This window comes from Arabidopsis lyrata (assembly GCF_000004255.2).
Source record: "Arabidopsis lyrata subsp. lyrata unplaced genomic scaffold ARALYscaffold_8, whole genome shotgun sequence".
NCBI lineage: Eukaryota > Viridiplantae > Streptophyta > Magnoliopsida > Brassicales > Brassicaceae > Arabidopsis > Arabidopsis lyrata.
Window position 1 is genome coordinate 17,640,856 of NW_003302548.1, and position 22,759 is coordinate 17,663,614.

The 22,759-nt window shown below is 34.8% G+C and overlaps 5 protein-coding genes and 1 pseudogene across 5 annotated transcripts; 4 read left to right on the plus strand and 2 right to left on the minus strand.

Annotated features, from left to right (window-relative positions):
* The first annotated feature begins 1,185 nt into the window (after positions 1–1,185).
* LOC9302233 (ATP-dependent 6-phosphofructokinase 7) lies at positions 1,186–4,445 on the plus strand. The gene is made up of 10 exons (XM_021011742.1): positions 1,186–1,832; positions 1,992–2,038; positions 2,131–2,170; positions 2,305–2,505; positions 2,597–2,755; positions 2,845–2,898; positions 2,982–3,180; positions 3,263–3,525; positions 3,618–3,818; positions 4,029–4,445. Exons 1-10 carry the CDS (start codon positions 1,731–1,733, stop codon positions 4,218–4,220), a joined length of 1,458 nt encoding a protein of 485 aa, XP_020867401.1. The 5' UTR covers positions 1,186–1,730; the 3' UTR covers positions 4,221–4,445.
* A 494-nt stretch (positions 4,446–4,939) lies between these two features.
* Positions 4,940–7,583, minus strand: LOC9300549 (inositol oxygenase 5). The gene is made up of 11 exons (XM_021025272.1): positions 7,297–7,583; positions 7,060–7,192; positions 6,879–6,963; positions 6,434–6,638; positions 6,243–6,302; positions 6,042–6,094; positions 5,782–5,904; positions 5,625–5,694; positions 5,451–5,529; positions 5,279–5,360; positions 4,940–5,189 (listed from the first exon to the last, which is right to left on the minus strand). The coding sequence occupies exons 1-11, from the start codon at positions 7,325–7,327 to the stop codon at positions 5,163–5,165; spliced, it is 948 nt and encodes a 315-aa protein (XP_020880931.1). The 5' UTR covers positions 7,328–7,583; the 3' UTR covers positions 4,940–5,162.
* A 3,531-nt stretch (positions 7,584–11,114) lies between these two features.
* On the plus strand, positions 11,115–13,045 carry LOC9302234 (IAA-amino acid hydrolase ILR1-like 2). Its single transcript, XM_021035884.1, has 5 exons — positions 11,115–11,536; positions 11,637–11,762; positions 11,833–12,147; positions 12,217–12,339; positions 12,430–13,045. The coding sequence occupies exons 1-5, from the start codon at positions 11,177–11,179 to the stop codon at positions 12,826–12,828; spliced, it is 1,323 nt and encodes a 440-aa protein (XP_020891543.1). The 5' UTR covers positions 11,115–11,176; the 3' UTR covers positions 12,829–13,045.
* A 37-nt stretch (positions 13,046–13,082) lies between these two features.
* Positions 13,083–13,866, minus strand: LOC9300550 (40S ribosomal protein S30). The gene is made up of 3 exons (XM_002866114.2): positions 13,759–13,866; positions 13,527–13,664; positions 13,083–13,290 (listed from the first exon to the last, which is right to left on the minus strand). Exons 1-3 carry the CDS (start codon positions 13,760–13,762, stop codon positions 13,244–13,246), a joined length of 189 nt encoding a protein of 62 aa, XP_002866160.1. The 5' UTR covers positions 13,763–13,866; the 3' UTR covers positions 13,083–13,243.
* A 3,132-nt stretch (positions 13,867–16,998) lies between these two features.
* Positions 16,999–19,521, plus strand: LOC9302236 (asparagine--tRNA ligase, cytoplasmic 1). The gene is made up of 6 exons (XM_002864428.2): positions 16,999–17,619; positions 17,716–18,306; positions 18,392–18,648; positions 18,734–18,863; positions 18,995–19,053; positions 19,144–19,521. Exons 1-6 carry the CDS (start codon positions 17,122–17,124, stop codon positions 19,325–19,327), a joined length of 1,719 nt encoding a protein of 572 aa, XP_002864474.1. The 5' UTR covers positions 16,999–17,121; the 3' UTR covers positions 19,328–19,521.
* A 1,465-nt stretch (positions 19,522–20,986) lies between these two features.
* On the plus strand, positions 20,987–22,726 carry LOC110224249 (annotated as a pseudogene).
* Positions 22,727–22,759: the final 33 nt, after the last annotated feature.

Below are 22,759 nucleotides of genomic sequence, written 5' to 3' on the forward strand. Positions count from 1 at the left end.
ATTCTCATGTTGTTCCATGTTCTCATCCATACAAACGTTTCCATGTCGGCCGTCAGTGTGAAACTCTTTCTCAACATCCTCAACATCTTCAAAAGCATGATTTTCATCGCCAACCTCGTTTATCTCATCTTCAACAACAACATCATCAGTTCTGGAATTTTTCGTTACCGTAACATACTTGAGCATGTCATTAGTTTGAGATTTAGTTGATTTTTCTTCCCTTTTTTTTTTTTGTCTTTTTTCATAACCATGACATGAGCCTGTTTTCTGGTGCAAATTGGAGGCATCGTCTCCAAAAATAACAAAACATATAATTATAGTCACAACAAAGTTTTCAAATTCAATCCAAACACTTAAGTACAAAACTAAAATATAAAATTAAGTGACAAAGTCACCGTCACCATCACGACATGATTTTGACTTTTGCAAATTGCAATCCCTAATCTCCAATTGCATTCGTTACTTTCAAAAGTCAAAACATAACCTTTGATATGATAATAATTCAAAACAATTGATGACAATATTAGAAGGATTAAGGACAAGAATTACCCAACAGCAGCAACAGTTTCTTACCTAACAGCGGCAATGATCGGAGACGGTGTTCTTCGTGAAAGATTTCTAAAAAAAATATTATACTAATACTTTTAACTTAGTTATAAAACAAAACAAAAACTGTAAGTCTGTAAAAAAAAAAAAAAAAAAAAAACCTATAGCAGATGGGATTCGAACCTGAGAAGCGACCCTAATATACTAAATACATAACCACCAGCCTAAGGAAATATTTTACAAATGTGGCCCTAAAACTTTTCTTTTATTGTGGGGCCGGGCCTGTATATATCCCTTTTTTAATGTAAAACGACTAAGCAAGTATGTCATCTGATAGCATTATACACTAATAAGCTTTTCGTCAACTCTTATTTTCATTTTTAAAATTATTATATATTGTTATCTCTTTGTCACCAGCAAATAGTTGCTTGACAACAAAAATCGGCAAATCAATGAAACACTATTAAACTAATACACACTAAACATAAAATAGATATCAGCCGACACAAAATTGGATTTGTCTTTATATTTTTAAAAGATTCTTCTTTCTTCTTCTTTTTTGATTACCGGAATATTCCTCAGGATCTGAAATTGTGAAATATCTCAAAAAAAGCAAAAATAATCATATTAAAATTGAGAACTTGTTTTCCAAGGCCCAAAATTAATCGATGTCAATAAATGGAAACTTAAAATAAAGTCTTGTTCTAGAAGAATGTGAATCATCTTCTCCAAGTTTCAACGTTCGTTTTTTTTTTTTTTTGCCTCCGTGATCGTCAGCTTTATATATATATATACACGAGAATCTTGTACCCAATTAACATATACATACATGTAAGTGTGTGTATGTATATAAAAATATTCTCTTTTTTTCACTAAATTTTCTTCAAATACGTTTAATGCCCACCACCTGTTCGATCAATTTCCCCATCTCAGAAAGCCAGAACTTTCTTCGTCTCTATTGGTCTCTCACTCTGTCTCTTACCTTTTCTGATTTGTTGTTTCCCCTACAAAATTGGGTCATCAAGTATATTGGATCAAAGGGTTTGATTCACGATTTCTCATTTTCCTTCTTCGTTTGAAAGTTTGGTTTTTTTTTTCTTTCTCATTGACGGATTTAGAAGCTGTGTTCGAGATTTCATCTTCGTGGAGAGAGTTTTTGATCTGATTTGTTGATCGTCTCCGTTATGTCTAGTCCGAGAAGTAACAAGCCGAAGATCGTCAACGGTCCTGGTGGTTATATTCTACAAGACGTTCCTCATCTCATTGATTATCTTCCTGATCTTCCTGTATGTTGTACTTGATCTCTGATTGTTACTAAATTGTTTTGAAAATTTCTCGATTTACACAAAGAGATCGAATCTGATAGCGTTTAGTTAACAAAGGAGGAATCTTTAGCTTTGGGTTTCAATGTTTTGATTCTTTTCACGTTTTTGATGCTTTTGCAGACTTATCCGAATCCATTGCAAGACAATCCAGCTTACTCAGTGGTCAAGTAAGTATCTTCACGTATTTCAGACGTTTCCGTTGTTTAAAGTTCATAGTTTTTGTTCTCATTTGGATGTTTTTTTGTTTTTCTTTTCTCAGGCAATACTTTGTTGATGCAGATGATAGTGTCCCTGAGAAGGTAAGACATCAAGCATAATCCCTTTTTACCTGGAATTGTCTGAAGAATAGTGTTTGATGATTATCTCTTGCTGAAAGTGAGATCTTAACAGCAAAATGTTCTCTTTTTCTTTCCACTGTTTTCGTGTTATTCAGGTTGTGGTTCACAAGGATGGTCCTAGAGGAATCCATTTCAGACGCGCTGGTCCTCGTCAAAAGGTTTACTTTGAGTCTGATGAAGTGCATGCTTGCATAGTTACATGTGGAGGTCTCTGTCCCGGACTCAATACCGTGATTAGAGAAATTGTGAGCAGCTTATCATACATGTATGGAGTGAAGAGAATCCTTGGAATCGATGTAAGTTTGGTGAATCATAATTCATCTCTTCATTTGCAGTTTAATTTTTGCGACTATTGCCCTTATGGTTTCATTTGTTGAAATCTTACAGGGTGGATATAGAGGATTCTACGCCAAGAATACTATCCCCTTAAACTCTAAAGTCGTGAATGATATCCATAAACGCGGAGGAACAATCCTTGGGACCTCAAGAGGTGGACACGATACCACGAAGATAGTTGATAGCATTCAAGATCGTGGCATTAATCAGGTCCGGGAAGAAACACAGTCACTGCTTTTAACATCGTATATAATAAAGTTTGTCAACCTATTCTTAATGTAGTATCTGTTATCATTTAGGTTTACATTATTGGAGGAGATGGAACCCAGCGAGGTGCTTCAGTAATATTTGAGGTAATGCCATTGTGATATTTCAGAATAACGGTTGTAAGTTTTAACAATCAACAACTGAACTTAGATTGTATATAACCATGAAGGAAATCAGAAGACGTGGACTTAAAGTTGCTGTGGTTGGAATTCCGAAAACTATTGATAATGATATTCCGGTAATAGATAAATCTTTTGGGTTTGACACTGCTGTGGAGGAAGCTCAACGAGCGATTAACGCAGCACATGTTGAAGCCGAGAGTAATGAGAATGGTATTGGTTTTGTCAAGCTTATGGGTCGTTACAGCGGTAAGTTTTTGTTTTGAAACATACAACTTAAAAAACCTTTTCGATTTGTTACTGATGAAGTCTACGCGGTGATTTACTACAGGGTTCATAGCGATGTATGCTACATTAGCCAGCAGAGATGTTGACTGTTGCTTGATTCCTGAGTCACCATTTTACCTCGAAGGAGAAGGTGGACTCTTTGAGTTCGTAGAGAGACGGCTCAAGGAGAATGGTCACATGGTGATTGTTCTTGCTGAAGGTGCAGGACAGGATTTGATGTGCAAAAGCATGGAATCTACTCTTAAGGATGCTTCTGGGAACAAACTTCTTAAAGATGTCGGCTTGTGGCTATCACAAAGCATCAAGGTAAGACTTAAAACTTTCAAGATCATGATAGTCTTATGCCTTTTACAGAAAATTTCCTCATAGTGTTTGTTGTTTTTTTCCTCTGGTTGTAGGATTATTTTAATAAGAATAAAATGGTGATGAATCTCAAATACATTGATCCTACATACATGATCCGGGCTGTTCCAAGTAATGCATCAGACAATGTTTACTGTACACTTCTTGCTCAGAGCGCGGTTCATGGTGCAATGGCTGGTTACACTGGCTACACCAGTGGTCTTGTCAATGGAAGACAAACATACATCCCTTACTACGTAAGTTACTGACATATCAAATGTGTTTTCGTTTTTTAATCCGAGTTTTGACTTGCGGGATTGATCCCAATTGTGATTAAAGACCTTACATTGGGCTAATCTGTTCCCTTGGTCTTGCGGAACGGTCCTGAATCTTCTCTAAACCTTTGGTCCTATACTTGTGAGCAATTCTGAATCGTGTCATTCTTTTTGGTTGTCTTTCTGTTGCAGAGGATAACAGAGACACAGAACAATGTAGTAATTACGGATAGAATGTGGGCAAGGTTATTGTCTTCTACGAACCAGCCAAGTTTCTTGGGGCCTAAGGATATACCTGAAGAGAAGAAAGAGTTGCCGGAAACACCGCTTCTTGACGACGGAGCTGTCGATATTCCTCCTGTGACTAAAGAAGTCACCAAGTGAAGAAGTTGCAGGGCATAATGGCAAATATATTTATTTACTCAGGGGTTTCTGCAAACGATGCCGTTTTCGGCGAAAGTGAAATAATTGTTATCTTAACAATTTTGCCCTTTTGTTGGCATAACACAAAACACGAATTTTAGTTTTCTTTCTAGATGTTTAGTTTTGTAACCCTCTTTGCATTTTCCACATCTGAATGAATGAATGAAGTTATCTTCGTTACGTTGATCCTATCTTTGTTATTGTTTATGTTTTTTCACACTAAATTATTATCAATGGGTTCTTAAGAAAATCTTAGTAATTTTTTAGTATTATTACTAAGAACCAATGTTAAGATGAGTTGAGGGAGTTGCTTACCTAAGAGCCAAAAAGAGGTAAATCTTAACTTTGGTTCTTAGTAATAATACTAAAAAATTACTAAGAACATTTTAAGATTTTTTTAAGAACCCATTGATAAAGATAGTGTAAAACTAAGAAAATAGGATGCAAGAGAGATTGCATAAATACTTTTAAAGAAACTTGTATCTGATTTTTTAAAGAATGAGGAAGTTAAATTTTTCGATAACTAGACCATCGAATAAGGCTAGTTATAAATATCTAAATTTCTCAAACTCTTGACGCAAATAAGAAAGACAAACAAATAAACGATACATTAAAAAAAAAATAAAAAAATAAAAAAATAAACGATACATTATGAAATTTTCAAAACAGAAGTCAAAAGATAAGAGAAGAAAATATTATTTTAATTTATAGTAGGACAGACGGATACAATAATAGTTTGTATAAACATTAGCATTAACATTAGCTAATGTAACAATACAACTTTATCAACTGGGCAATAATGCTTTCCAGTTCTTAAACGACTACTAATCAATCACACTCACACACGTACACCATTTTTATCTTTCTAATAGTAGACTTTTTTGGACGGCCTTGATGCAGTTTTCACCACCTCAGATTTTCCGGGAAATACTGAAAAAAATCCCAAACAAAATTATTAAGTTGTAAAATTAAGAAATAAATCTACATACAAAAATAAATCAAATGGTAAAGATCCTCACTTTCTTGATAAGAGACATGTAGTACGGCTTAACCTTCTCGACATCCACGTGTACTTTGCTCTTGCTGTATAAGTCGTACTTGCTATATAATAAAACAGACAATATAAATTGGGGTAAGAATCGGGTTTAATTAATTAAGAAAGATTTTTATTTAGAGAAATAAATTAATTACTTGAAAACATGGAGCCATTTGAGATTTTCCTTGTCTTCTTCGTTCATAAGGTGAGTGTAAGCTCCAGCCTTGTGCAATGCTACATACATTAACCACATATAAATGTTTAATTAATCAATCAGATTATGTTACTAATTAAGTGTTTAGTTCGTTAATAGTCTTTATTGTGCTTACGATAAAAGGAATGGTATCGGATGATGAATAGTCCCGAGGATGGTAGGGTGCTTCCATTCTCCTTAGCCACCTATAAACATATTATTAACCATTTTTAAATCATTGTAAACATAATTATTACAGTTCATAAATTATAGTAATGAATTAATGAATTTACCAGATACATGTAGTCATCATGTCCCCATGACATAAGAACATTCTCAAGTCCACATCCTTCAGAATAAATTCCAGTTTTGGTATTATACTTTGGATTGTTAAAATCAGCGTTTTCCATAAAATACTGCAAATCAAGGTTAAAAAGGAAAAAAATTATATTATATAATTACTTGTTTCGTAAATATTAATCAAATATAGATTCTAACTATCAATATATTCGTAAATATTAATCAAAATATATTGATGATCAGTTATATGTACCTTGTGGTGTACGTTAGATTCATCAAATGCACACCCAACAGGAAATGTGTCACCTGCAGTTTGGATAGAGAATTCATAAGTTACTTAAAATTGATAAGTTTACTAACAGAGAAAACAAGATTAATTGATTTTTTATTTTATTTTTTTTTAGATTAATTGATTATATTCCATAATTGAAATGAAATCACAAATTAAACTTACCAACAACAGCCCATTGAGGAAGCCCTCCAAACTGTGGTAGAGTAAGAACCTTCCCAAGATCTGGACATTCAGTCATTTGATTTTAGTAATTCTTAGGATTCTTATAGTATATGATAATTTTGATTTGTAATTATTAAGTATAGCCATAATAAGCATGATTTTTTTTTTTGTCATAAATAACGATTAGTTACCATGGATAAGAGCAGTGAGGTGAAGCCAATCTTCGTTTGGATAATCTTTACGGATTGCTTCCGCAGATTGAAGCAAATGTTGAATTTGTGGTTCGTCGAGGTCGGGATCACTCTCGTCCACCACTTCGTTTAAAAGTTCACAACATTCCCAAATGTTCATCACCATCTTGTCCAATTTTCCATACTCACTTCTCATTTTCTTTACCTGCAAACGTTTGATTAAGTTTATAACATTACTTTTTTTTTAATAAATATGAGAAACAACAATACTCAAATATGTATCATATGTTCATTTTGGCTAACATGGTTAGGAACGATTTTCAATTTCATTAGTAGTTCATAAATCACGTCCAATGCAAAATATATATGACGACTCAACTATTATGTTGATCATATATTTACATATATAATAAACCCAAATTTAGTAATAGATAAGAGATCTTACAAAGTCCAAACTTTGGTTAATGTGTTGTGTTTTATAGAAATGTTCGACGCTCTTTTGCCTCTCGCTATTTGTATCCGTGTAGTCTCTGCAACATTAATTTACATCAATCAAATCTAACTGTTTTAGAAAAAGAAATTATTAATTATAGAAATCGTCTAAATTATTTTTTGAAAAAATGAACCTGAATTGACGACCAAATGCGTTCATCTCAGGAGCCAAAAACACTTCATCATTAGATGATATCTTCGACATTGGTATTCCGCTGTCCATTCGTAACTCTCCGGTCTTCTTCTGTGTCGTAGAGTCCTCATGTACTTAAACAAAACAAAAAAGTAACAAAAGCTATTATTTTCACATAAAATCATGATAAATTTATATTAAAAAAAAAAGATTAACCAAAAGAAGATAAATGTTTTACCAAAAACAGGGTTTTCGACGGAGATAGTCATCTTCAGAAAAAAAAAAAAAGTAAAAAAGAAGATGAGTTGTGAAAACTAAAGATCGAGAGAGAATGTCTAGGAAAAGATGTAATTTGATGGAGACACAAAAGGGTATTTGTAGTGGTGATGGTTTAGGAGACGATAAGTACTTTCCTCTATATTTAGAGAGAAATCCAAGTCTTTTGACCACGGAATATTTAGAATCCAAGATTTATCCACCCCTTAAAAAGGCAAAATTCATAAATTAAAATCAGTTTTGACCAAAACATTTATATAACTACATGCAATGATAAAATATTTGTTAACATTTATATACAAGAGTTAAGAAAAAATTTGTTTTAATATCTGCGTTTTTCTATCAAATTTTGAATATACCAATCATTTACTCTTTCTATTGAAATTGGTCAGCTTTTTGACGTATTTTCTTCCTTTTCAGATTTGGGACATGTGTTTTCAGAAATAGATATAGTAGATCATTAACTTCTATGCGATATTCTTATGAATTATCATAGACACATATGTCCAATAGAGTTCTTATGCATGCATGATTAAAAGGATTAGTTTTAATTATAATTAGATTCTCAATTTTCTTACCATTCCTATTTTTCTAACCTTTTTATATCACTTTCGCCCATTTTATTATAGGGTATCTACAATAACTGACCACAGAAGACTACAAAATTAGGTGGACGAATTGATCACTATTTCTACAGTAAAAGAGCAGATAAAGTTACTTTATTATCCTTACACACTTTTCTCATCTTCTTTTCTCTCCCTTCATTGCTCAGCTCATGAGAAATAAACGGTGTCGAGAAGGAAACGGAAACAACGACGATGAAGATGATTGTATATGGCTAAGTTTTCTGGCAAGAGCAATGACTAAATGACATAAATGATTGTACGTGTTAATGGTTCCGATGGTGGTGGTGGTGATGATTCTATCGGTAGTGGTGATAATTATATCGGTTACGGTAACTACGTCGGAGAAAGCGACAGTGTCGTGAAGTTAGATCAAATGGAGTGGTGAGTTGAGATGAAGATAGGGACGGAGGAGCTGTGATGATTGAAGATTTGACAGTGGCAGCCAAAAAACTTAATTATGTTGTTTTCTGGGTTTGCTCGTCGGTGAACAGAACTAAAGTAACACATGTTACTTTTATTTTTATCATGTTAACATCGTTATACACGTTAATATAAATATTATCTATATATTTACTATCTTACCATAAATATTTTCTATGATAATATAAACTTTATCATATCAATTATAAACTTATCGCGATACAATATATTTTAACACGATATATTTATAAACTTATTGATATATATTTTGTTATCGTGCTAAACCAATAGATTATCATTTAACTCATCATATATTCTTACTCAGATATTTGACGGACAATCTATTCAGAATCAAATAAGAAACGTCGATAACTATTTTATTATATTGTTAACTAATTTGTTATATGCTGAGGGGCATTTTGGTCCAACTTACAGAAGTTGAGGAGAGAAAACTAATAATATAAAAACTATGAGTATATTCTTAATTTTTTGGTCAATTGTGGTTTTAAATTAATATAGCCCTTTATTATATTCACACTTTTAAATTTTTTTCCCCATTTATACTATTTACGTATTATTTTCCTTCGAATTTTGGAATATTATAAATTTTGGACATGTGCAACAATAATATACTCCCTCTATTCCCCATAGATTGATGTTTTGAGTTTTTTTTTTTTTTTTTAATTCTTATTCCATAAAAATTGATGTTTTGTATTAACATCATTATTACTTTTATTTGTCATTAAAGAGAAGAAAAAATGGAATTACTATTATCCAATTAACAAACAAATAATAAATATGTAGAATTTTGGGTATCTATAAGACATGACCACAGAGGACTTAATAATTAGTTCTCTCTCATCGATACTATTTGGTATTTACTGTATGCATACAAAAGACAATAGTACCCTCAACACATTATTATCAATTCTCTTTGTTTCTCCTCTTTTCTTTCTGCACATTTCTCATCTTCTTTTCTCTCTCTCTCTTCATAACAAATCTCATGAGAAGTGTGAACGGTGGTCGAAAAGGACACGGAAACGACGGCGATGAAGATGATTGTATGTGGCTACGTTTTCTGGCAAGAGCAATGGCTAACTGGCACAAATGATTATACGTGTTAATGGTTCTGATGGTGGTGATGATTCTATCGGTGGTGGTGACGATTAGTCGGTTGCGGTAACTAAGTCGGAGAAAGAGATAGTGTCGTGAAGTTAGATCAAATGGAGTGGTGAGTTGAGACGAAGATAGGGACGGAGGAGCTGTGATGATTGAAGATTTGACAGCGGCGGCCAAAAAACTTAATTATGTTGTTTTCTGGGTTTGCCTCGTCGGTGACCAGAAATAGAGTAACCCCTGTTACTTTTATTGTTATCATGTCAACATCGTTAAACACGTTAATATAAATATTATCTATATATCTACTATCTTACCATAAATATTTGTTATGATAATATAAACTTTATCATAACAATTATAAACTTATCGCGATACAATACGTTTTAACATGATATATTTATAAACTTAGTGATATATATTTTGTTACCGTGTTAAACCAATAGATAATCATTTAACTCATCATATATTCTTACTCAGATATTTGACAGACAATTTATTCAGAATCAAATAAGAAACGTCGATAACTATTTTATTATATTGTTAACTTATTTGTTATATGCGGAAGGACATTTTTGTCCAACTTACAGAAGTTGAGGAGAGAGAACTAATAATATAAAAATTATAGGTATATTCTTAATTTTTTGGTCAATTGTGGTTTAAAATTAATATAGCCCTAGAATTTTTTAGAAAAAAACTGTGTGAAAACTAAAACATTATTCTTTTAGGAACTCATGGAGTAATAAATTGGTTGTCTTTCTACGCTTTTTCTTTTGATTCTGTTCCTAACTAACTAACTAACTAACTAAGCAACTAACTTTAGAGCTATGTGGAGAAGACAATTCATGTTAGTTTCCACACCCCATGCTCTCGACTTTGAGTGAAAACAAATATTTTTGCATTGTTAAAAGACAAATCAAAACATCACTTAGGAAATGGTATTGGTCTATGTATAATCAGTTAATTTGGAATATCTTTTTGTTGTTGTTAGTTGTTACAATAACATAACTATTTGCTTAATATAAGTTGTCTTTCGACGTCATTTGCTTATTTCCTTTAATTATGATGGAAGAAGATTACGAAATCATTTTTTTGTTTTGTCGTCTGAATTTTATTAGAAAACCATAGAAAAATACAAGATGAAATACATATGCCGGCGGAAAAACGAGATGTCTCCAGAGACAAAAGCCCAAAAGAGAGAAACAAAAGCCCTAAGTTACAGGAAAACTAATGAAAACGATGAAATAACAATCTACAAAAAGCAAAGTGACAAGCCATGTCTATAAACAAATTCTCTAACAAAATAGACTTATCAAGAGACCACCCATTATCTCCCAGATGAGCAAAGTCAACTACAGCGGACGAAACGAGTCCGTTAGCAGCTAACGAAATCTCCTGTAGCGAATCCAAAGTAGCTCACAAATAACTTAATCCTAGACTTCATATCCAGTAAGAAAGAAGCAAATCACAGACAATACGATTCACAAATCTTCTGAAACTGCGTTGTCGAGAACCACAGACAATTTGACGCTAAACAGAACATAACAGCTTAGGCCTTTAATAAATTCTTATGGGCTTTGCGGCCCATTAAATATCGGGCTTTGTGGACTTATTTTAGTCTCATATATATTTGAGTGGCGAATCAGTTAAATCAGAAATTCGTTGTCATCTTCCTGCTCCATGGCTCTAAGCAACTTTTTGCTCCTCAGTTTAACTTTCCAACTACTCCTTCTACTTCGTGTTTCATCGGAATCTTCATGGATCGCCGGCGATGTGTCTCAAATCCAGAAGAATCTCCTCGAATCCGCGAAGAGTCCAGATGTCTTCGATTGGATGGTGAGAATCAGAAGGAAAATCCACGAGAATCCTGAGCTTGGTTACGAAGAATTCGAGACCAGCAAGCTCATTAGGTCGGAGCTTGACCTTCTTGGAATCAAGTATAGGTATCCAGTAGCTATCACCGGTATTATCGGATATATCGGCACGGGAGAACCACCGTTCGTCGCGCTGAGAGCTGATATGGATGCTTTGCCTATTCAGGTTTATTACCAATCGATTAGATACATTTAGGTCTTTTAGTTTTAAAGTTGATGATGGAATTTGAATGAAGGATTAGAACATAATTTGATTTGATTCTTAGGAAGCTGTTGAGTGGGAGCACAAGAGCAAAATCCCTGGTAAAATGCATGCTTGTGGACATGATGGTCATGTTGCTATGCTTCTTGGTGCTGCAAAGATACTTCAAGAGCATCGCCACGATTTGCAGGTCTATGCATTTCCCTTTTAAACTACTTTCATCAGTAACATTGGCCTAACACTTTTTTTGTATTGTTTAGGGAACTGTGGTGCTTATCTTTCAGCCAGCTGAGGAAGGTTTGAGCGGAGCAAAGAAGATGAGAGAAGAAGGAGCTTTGAAGAACGTTGAAGCTATTTTCGGGATACATCTTTCCCCCCGGACTCCCTTTGGGAAAGCCGCTTCACGTGCAGGTTCATTTATGGCTGGAGCTGGAGTCTTCGAGGCTGTAATCACTGGGAAAGGAGGTCATGCTGCCATCCCTCAGCATACAATAGATCCTGTTTTTGCAGCTTCAAGCATCGTCATCAGTCTTCAACAACTGGTTTCACGTGAAACTGACCCTTTGGATTCAAAGGTTTCATTTTTTACTCTTTGATCTCACACCTGGCTCAATTTGTATAACTCATTAAGGTTTCTTCTGCAGGTGGTCACAGTTTCTAAGGTTAATGGAGGCAACGCGTTCAATGTCATCCCTGATTCAATCACCATAGGAGGAACTCTTCGAGCCTTTACCGGGTTTACTCAGCTTCAGCAGAGAATCAAAGAGGTGATCTGATTCAAGATTGCGCCTTTTAGATTTTCTCGGTATTGTTATTTTACAATAGAATCAAACCCTGGTTTCAACTTTTGATTCTAGATTATTACCAAGCAAGCAGCCGTTCACCGATGCAACGCGTCCGTGAATCTAACACCCAAGGGTAGAGAACCGATGCCACCAACAGTGAACAACATGGACTTGTACAAGCAATTCAAGAAGGTGGTTAGAGATTTGTTGGGTCAAGAAGCTTTTGTGGAAGCAGCGCCTGAAATGGGATCCGAGGACTTCTCATACTTTGCAGAAACAATCCCGGGCCATTTCTCCCTGCTGGGAATGCAAGATGAGACCAACGCTTATGCATCGTCTCATTCACCACTCTATAGAATCAAAGAGGATGTGCTTCCTTACGGAGCTGCTATCCATGCAACGATGGCAGTACAATACCTCAAAGAGAAAGCTTCTAAAGGTTCCGTCTCAGGCTCTCATGACGAACTATAAACCTTGTCAACCTTGGTTTTAGACAGGTTCCTCATCAGTTATTGATTCGAATTCAGAAGTACGAAGTTAACACTCCATAGAATAATATGTTATCGTACAAAATCCCAATTAAATGATGAAAATCCAATTTCAATTGGCAAATTCACAACATTTATGATACGTTTGTGTAACATATTGGCAGAATCTTAGAACATGAATTATATAAATAATAGGCTAATCTTGTTGTAATAAATTGGCAAAATCACACTTGTATGTTTAAATTGATCAAAATCAGAAGTGAAAATAGTAATATTTCATAGCATAGAATCAAAACATAATAGTTCAGTGCCAAAGAAAACAAACGATGAAACAATTTCCTCAAAATTACAAATGACCTTGAGAAGTTTCACGACATCATATCTTTCTCTACCTTCTTCTACTTCTCAGAAGAGTTGGGTCCTCTCTTCTTTCCGAAACCAACAACTGCACCAAATCAATGTTATAAGCAATTTGAGTCAACACAAAATGATATATATTCAGAAGCTCACAAGTGTTGCCATGTAACATATATATGTCGAGTAATCACAATTCTTATTCAAATACACAACATTATTAACTAAATTCAACAATGCAAGAGTACCAATTTATGAAAATCGAATAAACCAATAGACACTAACACCGTAATGGAATCAGCTTAGTATATAGATCGGAAAAATTACCGGCGGTGACGAAACGGCGGTTGTGTTGCAGACGTTTGTGAGCACGACCTCTAGGCTTCTTTTTCTTATCTTGCTTCGCAACCTTTGGAGTTTGTCCTCTAACCTTACCAGCACGAGCCAAAGATCCATGTACCTTTCCTGAAATCGTTAAAACACAAAAACCCGTTAACAGATACACATCAGAAGAAAAATCAAAACCAATTCTATAAAAGAAGCTTGCGAAGGATTTTACCCATGATTTATTAACTTCTCTTCTTTCTGTTCTTATTTTCCGACGGCTGCGAGAAGCTGAAATGAGTTCGTGCGAAATCTCAGAATTAGGGTTTCCAAGATGATATGTATTTATACCCCGACAGGCCGACACCGAAATTTATTGGGCTTTATTGGCCCATACTACTTAGTTATTATTGGGCTTCCGTAGCTCAAATTTTACATCTATAAGTAGGCGCATTTTAACACAAGTTTGACAATCTAGTATAGGTGAACAAATAATCAAATTCGGTGAAAAAAACATATCTATCATAATCTCGTTTGCATGATATAATTATAAATCCAAGATTTTTGGAAAAAATATTTATATCTACTATACATTTTTGCAGTAGTTTTTGGGGTCCCCAATCGGGTCGGGTTTTTTTTTTCAATTTTGACCCGGATTTTTTTTTGACCCGACTCAATGACCAATCAAAACTCTCGGATCCTGATAAATGAGACTTGCCAAAAAAAAATGTAAGGAATTCGGCCAAATATTCTCTTCCTATACTTCCCTAAACTACCAAATCCTATTATTACCGGATTCAATATCTTTCCTATATAGATGCTAACAGATTCGTTAGATATACTTCTTATTATTATTATGCAAACAATCGCTACATTCAATATCTTTCCTATTATTATGGGTCACAATCAATAATACATATTCTGATAATAAAACAGATTTATTAATCATATCCAATTTAAATTCTAAATATATTCAGAAAATATCTTTTGTTTCCTAATAAAACTGAACAATATAACATCTACATTCAATAGCAACGAGAACAATTGGAAATGTTGAATAACTAAACGATTTTTAAAAGCATATTTCCATTTACAGCTGAAATTAATTTTCGTAGATATCTTAATTTCATTGATTTTTGAAACTAATTCCATAACAACCTTAATTATTATTCATTTAGTTTTCTAATTCTAGGCAATTATAATTAACTCAAAAGATTTTGCTTGCTCACAAAGATTTTACGCAAATGTATCACAGCTAAACCTAATCGTATATGTCCTCTATATATATCCATTTCATTTCCGAGAGAAAACATCACTTCTAAACACGATCAAAATAATTTTCCAAACACCTTCAATTGTTTTCATCCTAAAATTACCTCTTTTTCATTTTCCATTTGTATGGTTCTTTGTGACATCAACAAAGCCTTAGAATCTGAAAGCAAAAAAAGAATTCAGAGATATACTACAGAATTAGTTTTAGCAGATGAAAGGTGGTTCAATCGATCTCTAACTAACTCTTTTACTATCATTCTTTATCTGCTATTTCTCAAAAAAATTTGACTTCTCGGTTTTATTTTTCTGAATTGTTTCTTCACTATTTTGTATATTTGAATTGTCATATTGATAGGATTGCAACAACGTATAAACAACGCCAAACCAATGATAACTCCCTCAAGTACGTTTTTAATCAGCAAAACGAATGGACTCATCAACCTATGTCAATCATCAAAACAAACATCAGGAACTAATCTTCTTTTTTTTTGGTCAAACATCAGGACCAATCAAACTAAACACTTTATTCTAAAAGAAGCATCAAGTAAGATTACTTGGAGAGGGCAAGCACGTATACTATCTTCTTCCAAAGCTTTAACCTCTTTATCAAGTTTAGCCATCAAATCAGCTTTCAAAACTACACCATCATAAAAAAAAACAAATCCATTACATGATCTTTCTCAAACAAACAATTGAACGCAAAGTTATTTCTTAATCTACTCATATCCCTAATCATTTCTGAGCAATTAATTAGCAATACTAATCAGCTAATGAAGTCACAGTCACATCAACATATCAATCCACCAAAAAAAAATCTCAAAGAACAACTACAAAATTGAGATTTCTGATTTCCACATAGCAACCTTTTGACATTGAGACACATACTTAGTATCGAAAACCCTAAATCTGGAGATGTGATACTCAAATGTCTAATCACTGAGAAATTCGATTACCAATTGTTACAAAAATTCCCTAATTTAGCGAGGAATTGGAAACCCTAAGATTCGAAATCATGAAACAAAAAGGGGAAAGAGTAAGAACTGACCACGCATAGTTTCGTCTTTTCGCTCTTGCATAGAGGGAATATCCGGTGAAAAACGGAAATCGTCTAAACCAGCGGCGGCGCCACTGCTTCCACTGCCCACTAGCTACGGTGGTCGTCGAAACCAAAGTATGAGCCGGTGATGCGCCGTTCATCACTGAGCGCGAAATCAAATGGAAAATGTTGAGAAGAAATTTGGGATCAACGATCTTTAAGCCGATTAAACCAACTCAATCCATTTTGGAAATTACAGTCTTAAACCGATTCTTACTTGAAATGAATAAACCGACCTAAAACGATAATTGTTTATAAATGACGCCTACAACATACTGTAACATATAAAATATAAATTTTTTTTAAATAAAAGTATTATTGAAAAGAAAAATAGCAAAATGATGTTTAGTTTCATGGCGACGGCTTATATGGTAGACAACTTTGGATCGATATTAATACGGGACGGTATACCACGGGTAAAATCTAAGATTAATAATTAAAATACAATTGTACAATCTTAAACACTAAACAAAAATATATATAAGACTTAAAACTTAAATTTTTTAGTTACAAAAAATCAATCTGCGGTATATAACAAAAGTTATTATACACAACAAATTTATCAGTATATAAAAAAAATCAAATAATTAACCCGCGGTATACCCGAAGCTTGATTAAATAGGGAAAATTGACGTAAAAAAAAACCTTATATCTATACAATTAAGAGGGCAACTATAGGGATAGGGAAAATTGACGTAAAAAAAACTTTAAAAAAACAAATCAAAATACAATTATACAATTTTAAATACTAAACAAAACAAATACAACTTAAATTTTTTAGTTTTTAGTTACAACGCATGTGACTCGCGGTGTACAATAAAAAATATTATATACAACAAATTCATCAGTTTATAAAAGAATAAAAAATCAAATAATTAACCCGCGGTGTAAGATCATTTTAATAACATTTTCCATTAATATTTTTTTAATAACAGTAGTTTTCCATAAATAACGACTCCACTAAGTGAATAAAAGGAAATATTTTCGAATTATTAATTGCTGTACAAATCAAAGATTCCACCTTCTTCGTTGGAATCTTTGGACAATTTTCGATTTTACCCCTAGAGAATTTCCACAATCTAACGATATATAAAGGGAAGATCCAACGGTTACTCTTACATCTCACAATACACAGCCAAAAATACTCTCTCTGAAACCTCTTCTCTCATTTAGGGTTTTATCTCAAACGCCTCCAAAATCCTGTGCTTTTGGTTTCGTAGATCACGAACAATGGCTGATGAGATTGCCCCTCCGGCGAATCAATTAGCCGCAGTATCCTTGGGTAACGATGGATCTACGGTGCAAAAAGCTCAATTTTCAAACCGGGTTTTGATTCGAACCATTTTGGATCGACCTGACGGCGGAGCTAAACTCGCCGGTCAGAAAATTCGAATCGGTGGTTGGGTTAAAACCGGAAGAGAGCAAGGGAAAGGAGCTTTCGCTTTCCTTGAGGTTAACGATGGATCTTGTCCAGCGAATCTCCAGGTTATGGTGGATTCGTCTTTATATGATCTCTCTAAGTTGGTTGCGACGGGAACTTGTGTGACTGTTGATGGAGTTTTGAAGGTTCCACCGGAAGGTAAAGGTACGAAACAGAGGATTGAGCTTAGCGTTGTGAAGGTGATTGATGTTGGAATTGTGGATGCGACTAAGTATCCACTTCCTAAGACTAAGTTGACTCTTGAGTTTTTGAGAGATGTGCTTCATCTTCGTTCTAGGACTAACTCGGTAATACTTCTTATTTCTTTCACTCAGATTGATTGAAACTTGTTTTGATTGTTTCTGGGTTTGATTGAATCATTGGATATTTGCTTGTGATTTCAGATCTCTGCAGTTGCAAGAATCCGTAATGCGCTTGCTTTTGCGACCCATAGTTTCTTTCAAGAACATAGTTTCCTTTACATTCACACTCCTATCATCACAACAAGTGATTGTGAAGGAGCTGGTGAAATGTTCCAAGCAACAACCTTGATCAATTACACTGAGAGGTTGGAGCAGGATCTCATCGATAACCCTCCGCCTACTGAGGCTGATGTTGAAGCTGCGAGGCTCATTGTTAAGGAGAGAGGTGATGTTGTAGCGAAACTGAAAGCTGCCAAAGCAAGCAAGGAAGAGATCACTGCTGCTGTTGCTGAACTTAAAATAGCAAAGGAGAGTTTTGCTCATATTGAAGAGAGGTCAAAGCTTAAGCCTGGACTACCTAAAAAAGATGGAAACGTTGATTATTCCAAGGATTTCTTTGGCCGTCAAGCTTTCTTGACAGTTTCGGGGCAATTACAAGTGGAGACGTATGCTTGTGCTCTTAGCAGTGTGTATACATTCGGCCCGACTTTCCGGGCAGAGAACTCTCACACTTCAAGGCATCTAGCTGAATTCTGGATGGTTGAGCCTGAAATTGCTTTTGCAGATCTAGAGGTAATAAACATAAGATATTCTTTGGTTTCTTCTTTATCGTAATATAGACTCAGTATCTTAGAAACCTTATTTGAAATTTGTGTAGGACGACATGAACTGTGCAGAGGCGTATGTGAAATACATGTGCAAGTGGTTGCTGGATAAATGTCGCGATGACATGGAACTTATGGCTAAGAATTTCGACTCAGGATGCATTGACAGGCTAGAATTGGTTGAATCAACTCCGTTTGGGCGTATAACATACACTGAAGCAATAGAGCTACTTGAGGAAGCTGTGGCTAAAGGAAAGGAATTTGATAACAAAGTTGAGTGGGGAATCGACTTAGCCTCGGAGCATGAAAGGTTTGTGATGATCCTTAAAAACTATTCCTCAACTTTAATCACTTTGAAGAAATGGTTATTAATAAGATTTGTTTTACAATTACAGATACTTGACAGAGGTTTTGTTTCAAAAGCCACTTATTGTCTATAACTACCCGAAAGGAATCAAAGCTTTTTACATGAGACTTAACGACGATGAGAAGACTGTTGCAGCCATGGATGTCCTCGTTCCAAAGGTGATATTAAAATTCATCATCTTTGCATAATACTGACTCAAAGTTGAATGCTTTTCCTTTATTTGTGTTATTCATCATCGAAGAAACACATCAACGGCCTCTTTCCTTAACTTTTTCTCTGTATAAATTAGGTTGGAGAACTCATTGGTGGAAGCCAAAGGGAAGAACGATATGATGTCATAAAAAAGAGGTGTGTGAAAGTGAAACCAATATTCAATTTTATTGGCTCTTTTTAGGTTCTTTTGTGATCTTTTATGAAGCAAATCTGGTGTTTTAACAGGATTGAGGAGATGGGTCTACCAATAGAGCCATATGAGTGGTATCTTGACTTGCGCCGATATGGAACAGTGAAGCATTGTGGATTTGGACTTGGCTTCGAACGTATGATTCTGTTCGCTACAGGAATTGATAACATCAGAGATGTTATTCCTTTCCCTCGCTATCCTGGAAAAGCTGATCTTTGATTCCTCTTCTTTACACCATTTACAAACACAATTTCGATTGTTTTTTATTAGCTGGTCTGGTTTTGATACCCGACTTGGTTTTAGTTTACTTTTAAAGTTGGTTAAATGAAAATTGTTTGGTTTTTGACTTTTGATTTTATATCTCTATGGATCTGCTTTTGTTCGGTTATCCCGATTGACAATCTCTTTGGCTTGTTGGAGTTCTTTTTGAAAAATGCAGAAAAACTAGAACTCGCAGCACGACCAATCTCTACACATCGAAAGTATCCATACACTGAAACGTTACAAAAATTAAAGATTGAGAAACTAACTCATTGAATAATTGTGTAACAGATGTAATTAGGGCTGGGCTTTTAAACTGAACCGAATGTACCGAACCGAAACCGAAGCAAAAAAACTGAACCGAACCGAAAATTTGAAAATAACCGAATGGATATTATAACCGAAATAACTGTAACCGAATCGGTACCGAACCGAAATATTTCGGGTAACCGAAATACCCGAAATACAATTATATTTTCGAAATAATTAGTTATTTATAGACCAAATAATCAAAATTTTTTGAAAAATCTATAAAAATAGTAAAAATACTCAAAAATAACCGAAAAATATCCAAAAATATTCGAAAATACTCAAAAATAACCGAAATATCCGAAAATATCCTAAGCAAAATAACCGAATGGATACTAAATTTTAAAACCGAAAGAACCGGAACCAAACCGAAACTGAACCGAAATTTCAAAATATCCGAATGGATACTAAATTTTAGAACCGAAAGAACCGAAAACCGAATGGACCCAACCGATAACCGAACGGATAACCGAAAGCCCAGGCCTAGATGTAATGATCCCATGGTCTATAGGCGCGCTTTCTCCTTCCCGAGAGAATCGAGTTTGGAAAAATTAAATAAGCGAGAGCCGTCGTTTTGTGTTACATTACAGTTCCAAGGAAGTAAAAACTAGCTAAAAGATTAAACAACAATGGAGTAAAACTAAGGTTTTATAATTAACCATTTCTTCAAACTTGTTTGGATCCATTATAACATATGCATCACCAACCAGGCAACAACATGTAGCAACCGATGAAATACAAAAGAAAGATATCCTCCTTGCTTGCTCTTGCGACTGTATCTGCTTCGAACAATCGACACCTTACTCTGCTGCTCCTTGAGACGTCGTTTCAAACGCATTTGAGAAAGAAAAAAAAACTGAATAAAGCTAAGAAAGTGGACAAATATGTACCTTGAGTCCAACAAGCAGAGTCATGAGGAAGATGAGGCAAGTACAAGCAGAGTCATGAGGAAGATGAGGCAAGTGGTCTCAGCTGATTCGTCGTTCTGCCATCTTCTCTATCGATCTCCATTGCCGCAAATTACTTTCTTTAGAGTAAGTGTTTTAGGCATTAAGCGTCTTCTTCTAGCTCCTACATCTCTAAAACCCTGATTCGGGTCGGACTAATATTAACGGGTCGGTTTCTTTCAGTGATGGCCTGATGGGGTCCGGGCCGTCCGGCTCAGGCTTAGGCCCACTAGAGATTTCGATAGTTATTGGCGAGTTAGGATTTTCTAGGGTTTTGTCTCTGCGGCTTGGTGTGGCATTGTTTGAGACTCACGGTATTCTTGTTTTTTCCTTAAAATTTTTTTTTCAGGTTCGGAAAAACCAAAGTTCTGTCGATTGTAACAGTATCTTGGGTTTCTGATATGTCTAAAATCAGTGAGTTGTCTGATGACTTGCTCGTTAAGATATTATCGTTTCTTCCAACAAAAGAAGCAGTATCAACTAGTGTTTTGTCGAAACATTGGGAGTTTCTTTGGATGTGGTTGCCTAAACTTAAGTACAATGATTACGAAGATCTTAATAGCAATCATACAGAGTCTTCACTTCTGGTGTATCATGATTTTATTTACAAGAATCTTCCATTACACAGAGCTCCCATCATAGAAAGCTTGCGCCTCAAATTTAATTTTGCTTTAAGCCGACCTGAGGATATCAAACTGTTTGTTGAAATTGCAGTTTCTCGCCGAGTGCGTAAGCTAAGTATTTGCTATTTTAATTTCTGGTCTGAATCTCAGCTGGTATTATTTCCGTCTAGTTTGTATACATGCAAATCGCTTGTGACTTTGAAACTTGAAGGCAATAAGATTCTTGTGGATGTTCCTCCAACGGTTAGTCTCCCTTCCTTGAAAACTTTGCGACTTGGATGGGTGACATATTTGAATGTGGATGTTCTTCTGATGCGTATGTGATAGTTACACCTTCGTTGAAGTATTTCAAAGTTGTGGATCCTAGAGATAGTCTCTCCTATTTGATTGAGCATATGCCAGAGCTGGAAGAGGCAGATATCAATGTTAAGCAAAATCCCGATAAGCTTCTCGTATCAATCACATCTATCAAACGTCTTTCATTACAAGTAGACTTCCACAGCAAGGAAGAGGTAATCTGTTTCCATCTATAAACTAACAAGTTTTCAATTTTGCATTATATTTACTTATAACACTAAATCATGTAGCGTTTTCACGTGCATAGCCCGGATATCATGCTGGTATTGTCTTCAATCATCTTGAACATCTGGAGCTATGTATAAGCAACAATTATGGGTACAAGTTACTAGTCCGGTTGCTCAAAGATTCACCTAAACTCCGAGTCCTCAATATCTGCGTCCATGTAAGTTTCTTTTTATATATATAATCTAATCGAAGACTCAGTAAGTGGAACTAAATTAGTAGTGGCGCAAACACTGTATTGTGTAATCTTAACTCTGTCCTACCCTTGTCTCAGATTGATATACAATCTGGCGAGTATCAACCGGACTTTAATTTCCACGGTTTGACTAGTCTTGAAGGGAGCTCTGTTCCTAAATGTTTGTTGAATAGTCTTGAAACTTTCGACTTTAAAGGGTACAAAGGAAGCCTAGAAGAGAGAGACTTCTTGAGTTTTATCTTCAAACATGCTGCTCATTTGAAATCTTCATCAATCTCGCAGTGATCATGTTATGTTCCACAACAGAGACTTTTTTTTTTTTTTGCGTAAGTTTCCACAATAGAGACTTTGAAAATGATCAAACACTCTATTTAATAATTATGGATTTTAGGTTTTGTCTTGTTGTGTAAAGAGTTGATAAGGTTAGAGCTATGAATCTCTCTTATTCCTTAACCACAAGATCCGATACACTGTTTACACAAGAGAGCCTCTAGAAGACTAGAACTTGTCTAGATCATAACTCTCGATCACAGCAACACATCGCCGCCACTCCACTAGATGATTCCAAGTCTTTGCTTACGCCAGCTCATGTGTCACGTCAGCGGTGATCATTATATGCTTATCAGGAGTAAGTGTTTTAACTAGATGTGGAATTTCTTTTCGAACAAAACGTGTGCCTTCTTGTCACGTTGTAGTTCTATCGTCTGATGTTAACATACGTTCTTGTATGTGT

Coding starts and splice junctions, on each gene's coding strand:
- LOC9300550 (XM_002866114.2), bottom strand. Junction 13,291..13,526: donor CCGCCGTTTCGTCACCGCCG/GTAATTTTTCCG, acceptor GATTTGGTGCAG/TTGTTGGTTTCGGAAAGAAG.
- LOC9300549 (XM_021025272.1), bottom strand. CDS start 7,327: ATGACTATCTCCGTCGAAAACCCTGTTTTTG. Junction 5,361..5,450: donor AAATGGCTCCATGTTTTCAA/GTAATTAATTTA, acceptor TTTATTATATAG/CAAGTACGACTTATACAGCA. Junction 5,190..5,278: donor ACATGTCTCTTATCAAGAAA/GTGAGGATCTTT, acceptor GATTTTTTTCAG/TATTTCCCGGAAAATCTGAG.
- LOC9302233 (XM_021011742.1), top strand. CDS start 1,731: ATGTCTAGTCCGAGAAGTAACAAGCCGAAGATCGTCAACGGTCCTGGT. Junction 2,039..2,130: donor CCAGCTTACTCAGTGGTCAA/GTAAGTATCTTC, acceptor TTCTTTTCTCAG/GCAATACTTTGTTGATGCAG. Junction 2,171..2,304: donor ATGATAGTGTCCCTGAGAAG/GTAAGACATCAA, acceptor CGTGTTATTCAG/GTTGTGGTTCACAAGGATGG.
- LOC9302234 (XM_021035884.1), top strand. CDS start 11,177: ATGGCTCTAAGCAACTTTTTGCTCCTCAGTTTAACTTTCCAACTACTC. Junction 11,763..11,832: donor AGCATCGCCACGATTTGCAG/GTCTATGCATTT, acceptor TGTATTGTTTAG/GGAACTGTGGTGCTTATCTT. Junction 12,148..12,216: donor CTGACCCTTTGGATTCAAAG/GTTTCATTTTTT, acceptor TTTCTTCTGCAG/GTGGTCACAGTTTCTAAGGT.
- LOC9302236 (XM_002864428.2), top strand. CDS start 17,122: ATGGCTGATGAGATTGCCCCTCCGGCGAATCAATTAGCCGCAGTATCC. Junction 17,620..17,715: donor TTCGTTCTAGGACTAACTCG/GTAATACTTCTT, acceptor TTGTGATTTCAG/ATCTCTGCAGTTGCAAGAAT. Junction 18,649..18,733: donor TTAGCCTCGGAGCATGAAAG/GTTTGTGATGAT, acceptor TTACAATTACAG/ATACTTGACAGAGGTTTTGT.